This window comes from Gymnoscopelus microlampas (assembly GCF_963454915.1).
Source record: "Gymnoscopelus microlampas genome assembly, chromosome: 6".
NCBI classification, from domain to species: domain Eukaryota; kingdom Metazoa; phylum Chordata; class Actinopteri; order Myctophiformes; family Myctophidae; genus Gymnoscopelus; species Gymnoscopelus microlampas.
In genome coordinates, this window is record NC_139943.1 from 39,126,671 (window position 1) to 39,139,726 (window position 13,056).

The window sequence follows — 13,056 nt, forward strand, 5'->3', positions numbered from 1 at the left end:
ATAATGATACATGCACGTATCTGACAATATATAAAGTCACTATACCAACTTTGATGAGGCAGTATTGCTTTGTTTTAAAAAATATAAGGTTTTCTTAATTTCCTGAAAAATGAGCGTTTTGGAGTTAGCTGATTGCTGCCGGACAGCAGAGATATATGGATATATTTATGTACGCATATGTAGAGACATATATGCAGGCGTCCAATTTCGAATATGTCACATATATGTTGCATTTATAAAAACATATATGTTCATATATTTCCTTTGCCCCCCTGCTGACAGAGGCAAAGGTCGCCTATGCTTGGAGCCATGGAGTCACTGTCACTTTGATACTCACTTTACTGATAATTGCCACATTTTATTAAGCATTCACTCTAGTCAGAAAAATGCTTTCACACTGCATTGATTAGTGTTAATTGTGCCAATTTGCACACACACACACGCACGCACGCACGCACGCGCGCGCGCGCACGCACGCACGCACGCACGCACGCACGCGCGCGCGCACACACACACACACACACACACACACACACACACACACTGTGCACAATAATGCACAATAATGCACAATAATGCACAATAATGCACAATAATGAAATAATGAGAAGTTCCTTTTATGTTGCTTAGCCCATGGCTATGATAAAAAGAACATATTAGAATATATCAACTTTAAATGTTTGATCTACAATTTTTATTTATAATTGTATTATTCTTTCTATATACAGTATCATACTCCATCAACTATTTTAAAGATTTCCACTACACTGTAGATGACCTATAGCTCTGATGGAAGTGAAACTCTAAACGGAAGGGAAACTCTAAACTACAGTATACCTATTTTCTAACCTGATTATTTAAAAGGAATTAAAAGGAGACCAGTGCTGAGATTTGTAATTGGTTTATTTCTCATCAATAAATGTGTGCTTTCATTCAACTAAAACCAAATTCTCTGCTTAGCCATTCAAAACAAATCAACAAACATGTTTTTGTTTACCACATTATAAATAGCTTACTCAAGCCTCAAACTGAACATTGATCATTGCCAAAGATGGTTCAGACTCATTATCAACACAGTACAGATCGTTTGAAAGGCAAGTTGGTCTTCTTGTAAACTACCCACAAAGCCTCTCCAAAGGAAAGTTTCAGCAATTCCCAGATCTTGAATGGCAAGAAGTCCATACATTAGCTTAGGTATCATCAAACTATATCTGTGATATTGGTCAAACATAAACACAGTAATCATTATGCGGGCAGGTTTTGGGGGTACGGTCAGGTCACAGCAGTGATGTTTAAGCAGCTGTGGCGAAGCCAAGGCGGTTGTTGGTGCGGTCGTAGACGGAGTAGTACTCCCTGAGGAACACGTCACCAAAGATCCACAGTGGTTGTCCGTTATGAGAGGGCAGATAGGTGGGGCTGATGGCCACTGAACAGAACTGGTATCCATTCTGGTAGTGCTACAGATGGAGACAGGATAAGATGTGAGTTTCATCAAAACATTGCGCAAGCATATACAGTAGGCCTATTGCGAAACACTGCCTGGGTGCATGTGTATGTTGGCTTGCACACGCTCATGCAAACAGAGAACTTACCTGCTGGATGTAAGCAGAGGGAGGCAGAGGGAAGGAGACCCCGCTGATGACGAAGTTGAGAGTTGGCAGGTTGTACATCTGGTTGCAGTTCACCATGTACTGGAAAACGAGATTATGACATCATACAGTAAGGACAGGGATACAGTAGGAGCATGATATTGGGTCATTGACACATGTTAGCTGAATTATAACCAGCCTCACGAAGGAAATCAAATATGATAGTGTCATTCTTTGTGCCCTCAACTTTAGTGTGTGTGTGTGTGTGTGTGTGTGTGTGTGTGTGTGTGTGTGTGTGTGTGTGTGTGTGTGTGTGTGTGTGTGTGTGTGTGTGTGTGTGTGTGTGTGTGTGTGCGCGCGTTTGTGCGCTCGCTCGCGCGCGCTTGTGTGTGTGTCCTTACCATTCCGTACTGGCTCTGCTGGGCTCCAATGGCCTGCATGATGTTTCCAATCACCTGGCGAGGGGCAGTCAGCTGGGAGGTTCCAGTGTCAACGATGGCCTGACAGCCCCCAGAGCACCAGCCTGTCTGCTGGCCATTAATCCCAAATCTGCAAGGCACCACACCCATTACAATACCATTAGAATGCACAGTGGTGGAGAACACTAAAAAGGAACATGTGAACAGAAATATACAAGTAACGTTGATTCTAGAGAACACAACACTATACTATAGCATTCAAGCAGACATGTAAGATTGACTTGTTTGCCATGCTGTTCACTCCGATGGAATCTTATGGGAAAATTGGAACTTTAAAACAGCACAAACCCATCAACGCCAATCTGCCAGTAGGTTTCAGAAGTGACAGGAGTCCAGTTGATCTGGCCCTGGAACTTGCTGGTGTCCACTCCTCCAAAGGACAGCTCGCTGCCCTGCTGTCCTCCCCTGGACAAGACAATATCCCACAGCTTAGCTGTAAACTTCATTCATTCCATTCGATCCGGGAACGCAAATGTCTTCTAAATCCTAACAGTTTTCTGAAAACCGTATGTTGCTATAATATCAGTGGTTCTCACACTTTTTCATGTCAAGATGATATGTATTTGGTCGCGGACCCCCATCTCAAAATATTTTGTTCCAGGTACCCCCAGAAGCAAAGATATGAGTTACAAATGTTCGCTTTAAAATATATATATATTCAAAGATTTGCACATATTTTCATGATTTTTCAAAAATAGCAGATCTACAAGCTATGAGCTTGTATATCTGCTATTTTTGAATAGCCAAAGTATAAAATAATGGCTATTGCTAAAATATAAAATTACACAGATGCGTTCCCAGATTGAATGCGTTAAGAGTAGCTCCGTCATTGTTATAATGTGAGGTGTAACACTGTTAATTTTCAGTGTACAGTGCATGCTGCTTGGATACCTGGAGAGGTAGAAAGCGAAAATGTTGTTATTCAGCAGGTTTTGAGAGATCATGTTGTCCATAACGGGGGTCTCTCCTCCGGCAGAGATGGAGGGGTAGGCCAGGCCCATGATGCCATCAAACTTGGCCACAACAAAGTTCTGACCGGGCTCGTTGGTGCTCAGACCAACCTCTTGGTTGTTGATCACAATGCCACCAATCTAGGGTACACATCACAAAGTAAACAACAGGTAGTTCCGACGAAGCAATCTGATTGGTTAGCTATCTACCCGTGTTTCAAACGAGCATGACAGCACACCTAATCAAAATATAAAAATCAGCTGGGCTGATCAGATGGAGTCTAGAGCAGAGCCGGCTAAGTGGCTAAGCTAGCAGTTTGCATGGGAAGTTTGCGGCCGTTGTAGCTAAATCTGGCATTAAAAAAGAAATAATTTCTATCGAATATTTTAAATACAATGAGATTGAGCTAACAGTAAAGTTTTGTTTCTCTATGTGTCCAGTCTGAGTAAAGTTGTCTAGTGTGGCCGAGTAAACAAGGACTCTCTCTGTCAGTCAGACGGACCCCGTGTATTTCCAGGATAACAGAGATAACACTCGCAAAAAGGTTGTTATTTTGAGAGAGAAATATCCCGCAATATGAATACATTTTGATATGTTTTATTTTGATGGTAACTATTCCATAATCGCAATATTACATTGCATAAGTAAACAACTAACAACATTAAGATTGAGGGGATTCAGTCAGATACAGAAGTGCTAATGTAAACCACCTGAATTTGAGGAAGCCAAACACCCACTGCTCAGCCAAGGGGAAACCTCCCTTGTCACGGGAGTTGTTGTCAGGCCTACTCTACTATACACTAAAATGTTGTACTGATATATTGTTGTTATTGACTGTCATGATTATATTGTAATTGTAATAATACTAGGGGAATGTTTAGACAATTTAAGCCTATTTTGAATTAAAGCCCAGGGTGTGTGATTACAGCGGCAGTAAGCAGTCTATCTTTGTGAATCTCTGGAACAGACACCTTTTTGTCATCTGTGGGGTTTATTTAGTTGTGACAGAGATCCATGGTTACTTAAACTCACATTGACGGTGTCATATCCAAAAACTCCAGAAAGGCTTCCAGCTCCATAGGGCAGGTAGAAAGTCTGGCCGTTGGCAGAGTAGGTAGAGGACTGCTGGGGGTTGAACTTGGTGTGAGTGTCTGGAAATAGCATAGGTCAGAATTATCACAAAGGGTAGCTCTCCACCAAACAGACTATTACAGATTACTACAGACTGGCAGTTGAATTAAATCAGGAGATCAGTGGTATCTCCCATCATACGAACCAATCCTTATGCCCACAGAGCCTGTTGATATTCTTGTAATTAATTTCAACATTCGAATCCCATATACTGCATGTTCTGTACAGCATGCCAGTCTTTATGTAATGACAAAACAGTAATGTAATCTCAGTCTACAACAGTGTCCAACTTTCTGAAAACACTATAAAAAACATTTAAGTTCAAAGTTATAGATGCTACTTGTGGGCTCATGTTTATTGATTTCAGCATTTCCACTATAGACGGTCTGTACTCACTGCAGGCCTGAGTGTTGCACTTTATGGAGTCCACCCACAGGTTGGAAGATCCAGTGTCAAACAGCACCTGGAAGGACTGAGGGGGGGTCCCAATGCTGATGGGTCCATAGTAGGTGGTCTGGTGGGAGCACATGTGTTAGAGTTACAGCCAGATAGTTAGGAAAACAACACATCTTGTATACTTGGTTGGCTAATAATACTCTGTAATATATGTGTCTGACTTTACAGTCACCTGTGGCTATCAGGTTTCCTGATATGCAGGTGCATGTGACAAATGTCAGAAGGTACTGTATATACCTTCAAGATCTCATGATTTGAATTCCCTTGTATTCTTGGGAATCTTGCCAAACATTTAGAAAATGTTCTTTTTTATGTTCTTTCAGCTATGTGGACTGACATCCATCACAATGACTGAACACAATTAACATTTTAAAATCTTTTCAATTTTAATGTGTGGAATTTGTAAGTGGGACACATCAAAACCTGCTGTAAGGCTTTGCTTTAATTCCTCTACCATTATAGCTATTTACTACAATAAATCACAGAAATTCCAATTGGACATTGCATGTTCTGTGAGTTTCTCAAAAGGAAAGACAGAAGTGATTGCAGTAGGTAGTATTTATATGAAAGACAGTGAAGTGACATAGTTGCTTTAATCAAGGTTTTCTCACATCAGCATAGTTGTTGATGTACATGTTGGCGGAGCCAGCAAACTCATTTCCCTGGTAGTACTTCAGAGCAGGATCCTGATAGGGAATTTCGATGCCCTGTTCTCTCAGGGCCTGACGCATGGACTTATGCTTAGTAAGAGGAACCCTGGGAAAAGAGGGCACAACAGACAAACAAATATGTTTGGTCCCAATGTTTCCAATAGCATGTCAAAAGGTACCGGTCATAGAATTTGCGGTATAGAAAGAAAGCAGTTCCTTACCTGTGGATGCCCTCGGCAAGCACCGCACACACTAGAATAATAAGACACTTCATGTTTCTCCCCTGTATCTCACAACACTCCAGGATGAATACACCTCAGTAAGGAGTAGAACAGGCCTTATATACTATTTTATATCAAACCCTTATCATCTCCTAAATCAAGTATTTATACAGTGTATTGCCTTCATATCACCTTTTTTGTGATAGTGAACTTAACAAACACCTACACAACACTTCACAAAGCACTTTATTTATCTTTATGATAACATGAGTGAAGGGGTGTTTCATTTCAGGTGTATTCTTGAAGGTACATATTGTACCTGGTGGCTGTGTTGAATCTTTAATACAAAGGCTTCATGTAACACCTGGTGACCTGAAGGGAAGTTGGCACTTATTAACGTTGCCATAGTTGTGATAAATACCGCCATAATATAGCACCTGAAAACTTTGGGTCTATTTCTAAAACAAATTAATGTTTAAATTCTCTTCACATTTAAAAAATACCCATCCAAATTAGATTGCTCCCTTGAATACCGATTTGCAGGAAAAAGAAAAGAAAATGAAATTGTATAGAGTACTGTACTGTATGTGATCCCAGTTGTTTTGCTCAAACTTTGTTTGAATGTCCTTGTTTGTAAATCTACTAAAATGCTCTGTCAGCGCTATGTTATTTTCCAGTTACGTAGATACGACACCACATTCATATAAGCAAGGTCAAGTCTATAGATATGGCATTGACTTTAACTTTTCCACAAGTGGAAAATGGATGTGTTAGATCAAGGTTTTAATATCAGTAGCACCTTGAACACACAGTCTTATCAAACGTCCCTGTGTCACACAACAATATTAACTTTTAATAGTCTTTGTATTAGAGGGCTACAGTACTGTATATTTGATATTTTGACTCTATTATATTTCATTTTTATTTAGATTTGAACTGGATTTGATATTTGTATGCTGCATGCATGTTGCCATGCAGCGTGTTGTGAGCTTATAGATCTTCCAATTTCTGCAAATGTTCACCGCCAGAATAGGGGCGTTAGGGTTCATTTGTTTAATTGATACAGTACCAGACTTATTGCAATGGATGACACATACTATACTTCATATTGATGTCCCTCCCAACACCTTCTGTGTGATCAGGTAGAGTGTTTGGGGGGCAGCCCCTTACTGTACATTCAACAACTTTGTAGCTTGGGAGGTTAAAGTAATACTAGGTAACTTAAAAAAAAAAACTAAAGTAACATTTTATATCTTTTGTGAGTGGCAAATGTTTCACAACACCCATTCCATGAATTTTACCCCCGAAAGCCTTTTATAAACATATTTTCTATTGAAAGTAGACAGGGGCGTCTTTCCCACGAAACTACTGTGCTAGTAACAAAAATACATTTCATGCTGTTTTTATGGCATTATAGGATTTGAAGATGGAAAAACAACAGCAAAAGAAAACACAGCTCACGGTAACTAAAGCTCCACTGGCTAAGAGAAATTATCCGCAGATAGTATAAAACAACAAAAAGAACGCTTTTTGAAACGCTTCCGCCTTCCTGTGAAAACAAATGGAATTCTGGGTAATGCAGGAATCCGCAAAAGACCTGCAACGACGGTAGTGACCAGCAGAGGTTGCTAAAAATCTTTATTTTGGGACTTGCACAGTCCCCTTTAAACTCTTGAGGATATTCCATGTTTTGGAAACTCACCGTGATTACTGTGGCTATTTTGTCCCTGCCACTTATCCTCACTTTTACCTGTATCAGCATGTCCTTATTTGCTCCAGGTTAGCAAATAGATTAGATCACACCTTCTGTATATGGCATGGTCTCCCATGTGATGCAGTCAGTAAACATCCATAGGTAATGTGTGGAGTGTGCTGTCCTCGGTGGAAAAGCTGCAATGCAGCATTTCTCTCTGAGCTTCACACATTGTGAGAACCAACTGCTGGTAGAGAAAAGAGCTTGCTGAAGCTAATGGGGCAGAGATGAGATAGAAACTAATCAAGATAACATTGTATATAACGGCTCATTTGAGAGACATTCTTTTCCGTGCTGAGGCACTGTTGTAAATGGAAGTTCCCAGCTCTCTGAATAATGACAACCGCTTGGAAATGTATGCTAAAACTGGGAAAAATTAGAGCATGACCATATCCATTTGGCCACTATATCGGCCATTATTTTACTTTTTTTACGATATCGGTATCTGCAACTATTCAGCCGATGTGTCCAACTATTCAGCCGAGGTGGTGGCATGGTTTTGCCACCACAGGTTGATTTGAACTTCATTGGTGGTGTTTTTATGGTGTTTTATGTCTTCTCTGACTATTTTGAGTTTCTTCCTGGAGGCTGAAACCTTGAGGGTCAAACGTGCCAATAGAAAAACAGCGCTTTAATGACACAGTAGAAATAAACCCTCCCCCTCATTATCATAACACAACAGGTGTGCGCATGAGGAGGAGGAGGGACGAGGACAGGAGGCGGAGGGACTGGTTCAGGTGCGGTGCTAAGGTGTGAATCAGGTATACTTAATGAACTGGAGGCGTGTCCACATAAAAACATAATTTTAACACTTTATGTACACTTTTTTGAAAAAAATCTTCCTCCTAGTATAACCATAATACCTGATGATCATGTTTAAGGGGGGGGGGGATCACTGAAAATCACGGCAGCCCGTCTTTAACAAGTTTCAACATGGCGTCCCTATATTGATCATGTCAGTACGGGTGAACAGTTTGAAAAGTTTCCCTAAAAAATTGTGTTCAGTTTATGTGTGTATCTTATATTTACTTGTGTGCTTGTTGATTGTACGTATAATTAAAGTTAAATATTTTATTCATATCAAAAATGTATCTATCCAAAATGTATTTGATACATTTTTGATATAGGCAGTGGCATAGTTGCTTTACATCGGAAATAGATTTGATAGTTGTGTATTTTTATTTATAAATGTTCTCAAATTTCTTAAAAAGTTATTAAAATATATATATATAGATTCGTATTATTTTTTTCTCCAAAATTGGGACCAACATCAGAAATATAGCATTGTTTAGGCTCAAATAATGTGCTTGAAAAATGCAATTTCTCATGACTATGGAAGATACACCATTGTACTGATATCTTTCAACACATTGAAGGATGTGTCATTGGAACAGAGTATGTACCAACTTATCTATAGTGCATGAGTCTAAGAGACATTGAAAGGTAATATCTCAAAGCAGGCATCCCCAGGGCCAAGGCGGACATGAATCAATAAGAAATTTCTCCTTTGGAGCGTCCAGTGATGGCAGCAGATTATATACTGTATTTCTTTCTCCAACAATATATTTATTGATTTTTTTTCTTTTTCCAAACAACATACAACATTACTACAGTACAGTACATAAAACAAAATAAAATGAGCAATTACATTAAACATTACAAGACAATCACACAAAATAACAACAAGAGGACCACAAACAAGAATATGAATATTTATGAGATGATTTCTCTTGTGTTTTTACAGGCCAACCCACGATATTAGTCTGGAGGAGTTTGATGATGAGGATCTATCTGAGATCACAGACGACTGTGGGATTGGACTCAACTATGACTCTGACCCATATGAGAAGGCAAGGCTCTCTTTCATCTCTTTCTTCTTATCTTTCTTAAAGCTTATTTAGCTTATTTTTTCTCTCTCTCTCTCTCACACACACAAAAACAACAGTTGGTAAAATATAGCTGGAGATAGAATAAAGCTTGAGGCAGAAAAACAGAAAAGATAGACGAAATAAAGTGTGAGAGACTGGGCAAGAGAGAGCTAGAGTGAGAACAGAATACCTTCTGTGCAGATACTGATAACTACCCAGTTTGCTTCTCTCTTATGATATAAGAGAGACGCTGGCTGGTAGACGCTGGCTTTTATTTATGGGCTGTACACTTGCTCGTCATTACATTAGTGGCTACATTCTCAGAGTGCCAGTAGTCCATATCATGATTAACATGAGTGGAAGGCAGGGACTAAATGAGAAAGATGTTATACTGGTGCAGAGTGGGAGTGGGTAATCCATATAAGTGGATACAGCATTCAGTAGCATGTACTGTAATATAAAACTCTTCCAAGACAACCACTACACAGCTCATTAACCACTTTCTGGGTAGGTGATTTTCCAAAAAATATTACATTCTTCCAAAATTGTCATAGATTTTCCCAAAATGTAACAAAAAAATATACATTTTCAAATTGCTCAAAAGCAGCTGTGCGTTGGGAACTTCAAGAACAGCTTTTCTACTATTTGTCGTATGACTCATTTCTGCTGCCTTCCCCCTTGTATCATTACCGTAATCCTGAATTACACTTTTCCCTCAAAACCATCATCTCATACAGTATCATTCCTCTTTACTTTGAGATGTAAATATTTATACCAAAGCTTGTGGCTTTAAGCCATGGCTGCAGCAGAGGGCGGGTGACCCAGAGCAGTTTGCTGCTATGCAGAGACAATCCGCACCCCCCCTGCACCTCCTCTGTCTCTCCCTCCCTCGCTCTTGTCTCCCCTTCCCTTCCCTCTCTGCCACGCAGAGCGTTGCTCGGAGACGGAGCTACGATTCCTTCCCACCTTAGCTCTCTTCCACCACCCCCTGCCTTTCGTCCCCTCTCTCTCTCTCTCTCTCTCTCTCTCTCTCTCTCTCTCTCTCTCTCTCTCTCTCTCTCTCTCTTCCCCCTCTCACTTTTTCACACTCCTTCATCTGCCCGGGCAAGTGGGATTTAGCTGAGAGAGTCAGTTCCCCGCATGTTAAGCTTCTGTGGCATAAATCTGTAAATCTGATTATTATTTGTATTTTTATTTTTGCTACCATCACGTTAATCCGAGCAAGAGAGAAGACCAGCTATAATTCTGATATTGATGCTGGTGAGGCTTTCAACAGAGTCTCATTCTTTAGTGTGTAAGAAAAGACCTTACCCTGAAATTCTTGTAGGAGAGACTTCAGAGATGGGGATGTTTTACTTGCCAATGAGGTCATAGTAAAACATGCATGCTTTTGTCTGTCTGTCTGTCTGTCTGTCTGTCTGTCTGTCTGTCTGTCTGTCTGTCTGTCTGTCGTTGGTCTGTCTGTCTCTCAGTCATTATCAGCTTTACGCTTTCAAATAATTGCAGACCAGCTCCCCTAGCCACGCACAGCACAGCACAGGCCCTGACTGCTCATTTTACACAGTGTCAGTCCTTGTTATGTTACATCACAGCCCCGTCCCCCCCATCACAGCCCACAGAAAGTTATCCTGCTGACATGGGATAGCGGACACACTGGATTAGAGAGCATGGCCATAAGCCAGGGTTCTGCGTGCGTGCGTGCGTGCGTGCGTGCTCGCGCATGTGTGCGTGTGGGTCAGAGTACAGCTGTGAGTGTGTGTGTGTGTGTGTGCCAGCAAAATAACAAGCGCAAAGACAGAGTGGAAGAGACATCTGCCTGCATGCGGTTTTGCATGCATTTGATCATGCGCCTGTCAGCGGGACAGAGGACAGTTTGTCAGGTCATCAGCAGCAGCTATCCAATCTCTTTCTGTACGAAGATAACACTGAGGTTGGTAGAGTGGCTCTGAGGGTTTTGAGTTGATTCAGTCATAACAGTCTTTGATGTTTAGGATTTAACAGCCAATCTAAACTGTGGGATTATCCTTCCCCTGCCCAATCCCCAGCTCGGGTTAACTCCCATTTGTTACGGGGTTCAGGTTTTAATCGGCATAGCCCTCTTATATTAGTGCTTGACCTCTGGTGGCACGGCCCTGCATAGACACATGTGAGAAGAGAACGCGTGCACACATAACGCCTGATTTAAACCAAATATAAATCTGGCATAACGCAACCACGCAACCACGCAACCACGCAACCAAGACCACTACCCATCACTTCACTCTCACACTCCTTATCTCCATTTAAAACTGTTTGATTACACTTTGCGTTGAGATTTTCAATCATTTTACTAAGCAGAGCCTAAGACAGGCAATTAGAGTCTGTAATGGAGATCTTATTAATGTTTTTCTAACTCAATAAAGCTAACTCGGATCTAATTGCTTTCTAAATGTCACAACACATAATGAAGGGCATGCAGCCAGGACTTTTGTACAATCTGGCTTGCAACTTGAGTGGCTTATAGAAGTTTACTGAGAATGTTTTAGCATTTTTTAGTTTGTTAGAAGGGTTTGTGATGAGGACGCACGCACGCACGCACGCACGCACGCACGCACGCACGCACGCACATACATACACCGCTACCCTCTGCATCTTTACCATCTCACCTCTAATTTTCCACTTCCTGTTATTCCCAAATATCCATCTCTGTCTCCCCCTGGGTGCTGATTGAACACCTGTGTACATGTACTATTCAGGAAGTGCCCGAGCAAACGGCTGAAGAGTGATGGTGTTTGTATCTCGGGTACCACATCAGGGCTGGGGTTGTTTTTCACATGTGAAGATGGTCATTTACTGAGACGCAGCGATGTCATTGATAATTGGAGGGCCATTTCAGACCACTCTCTTAGATCATTGGTTTTCAAAGTGGGGTCCTAAGTGGTCTTGACCAATAATAAGCTGCAATAATGCACCACATCTAATACAACCGACTATACTAACCCGCTACATGCACCTAGATTTTTAGCGGTGCCAGCCGCTCTACATTTGACTATGTCCGTCCGTATGTCCGTCTGTCCGTTTGTCCGTTTGTCCGTTTGAGCACGAATGTCCGTTTGAGCACGGGCTTTAAACAGCTACAACTCCAGTTCGCAGCATGCCAGCAAGTCCACATTTGGTATGTGGACTTAGACCACCAATAGGGACGAGCATTGACTGCTGAAGCCCCGCCCCGCCCTATTATAGCGCCACCAGGAGGCCACTGGCTTTAAACAGCTATAACTCCAGTTTGCAGCATGCCACCAAGTCCAAATTTGGTATGTGGACTTACACCACCAATAGGGACGAGCATTAATTGCTGAAGCCCCGCCCCGCCCTATTATAGCGCCACCAGGAGGCCACTCATCAAAGGCACCGCTTCCTTCACACAGGGTGCGATTTTTGATGTGTGCATGCCCACAAACACGTGTAGTCGTGTACAGATAAATGCTCAAACTCATTGACAGATTATCTTGTTTGGTTCTTAGTAAGATCCCAGTCTTAATCATCCAATAATTCTACAAAGCTCTGTGCGTCTCTGTGTGCGTCTGTCTGTGCGTATGTGCCCAAAATCTCTAATGCCCGTTTCTCCTCAGTGGCTGGAGCAATTGATCTGCATTTGCACACAGCCATTGACCATTACCATGTGCACGGAACACGAAGCCCGTTTTTCGCTTTCCCCATATGTCAGCTGTTTATTAGTGTTCGCTTGCGCTCGGGTTCGCTTGCTCCCGGGTTGCCAAATAAATCATGTGCATAAAACAAGCGCCGATATTGCCACATACGTGAAACAAGCGGACCGTGCTCATATCCCCCGACGGGTATGGTCTAGTGTAAAGTAACTTTACTTTTTTTAAATATATTTTTATTTTAACCAGAAGAAGGAAGGCACTGGAGAAAACTCGGACAATGAAAGCCTTTTTTATGTTTACAGGGTGCAGGC

General features: G+C 41.5%; 2 protein-coding genes across 2 annotated transcripts in view; one reads left to right on the top strand and one right to left on the bottom strand.

Annotated features, from left to right (window-relative positions):
• Window positions 1-13,056, top strand: part of mapk8ip2 (mitogen-activated protein kinase 8 interacting protein 2) — a 46,974-nt gene that overhangs the window by 18,815 nt on the left and 15,103 nt on the right. The window contains exon 2 of the mRNA XM_084061125.1: window positions 8,975-9,080. Coding sequence (XP_083917251.1) covers window positions 8,975-9,080 — 106 coding nt within the window. The remainder of the gene's footprint in view (window positions 1-8,974; window positions 9,081-13,056) is intronic.
• LOC311047348 (gastricsin-like) lies at window positions 1,293-5,530 on the bottom strand (the record flags this gene model as incomplete). The annotated part of the gene is made up of 9 exons (XM_084060038.1): window positions 1,293-1,457; window positions 1,593-1,691; window positions 1,991-2,138; window positions 2,357-2,473; window positions 2,960-3,159; window positions 4,052-4,170; window positions 4,547-4,664; window positions 5,218-5,362; window positions 5,478-5,530. 9 exons carry the CDS (start codon window positions 5,528-5,530, stop codon window positions 1,293-1,295), a joined length of 1,164 nt encoding a protein of 387 aa, XP_083916164.1.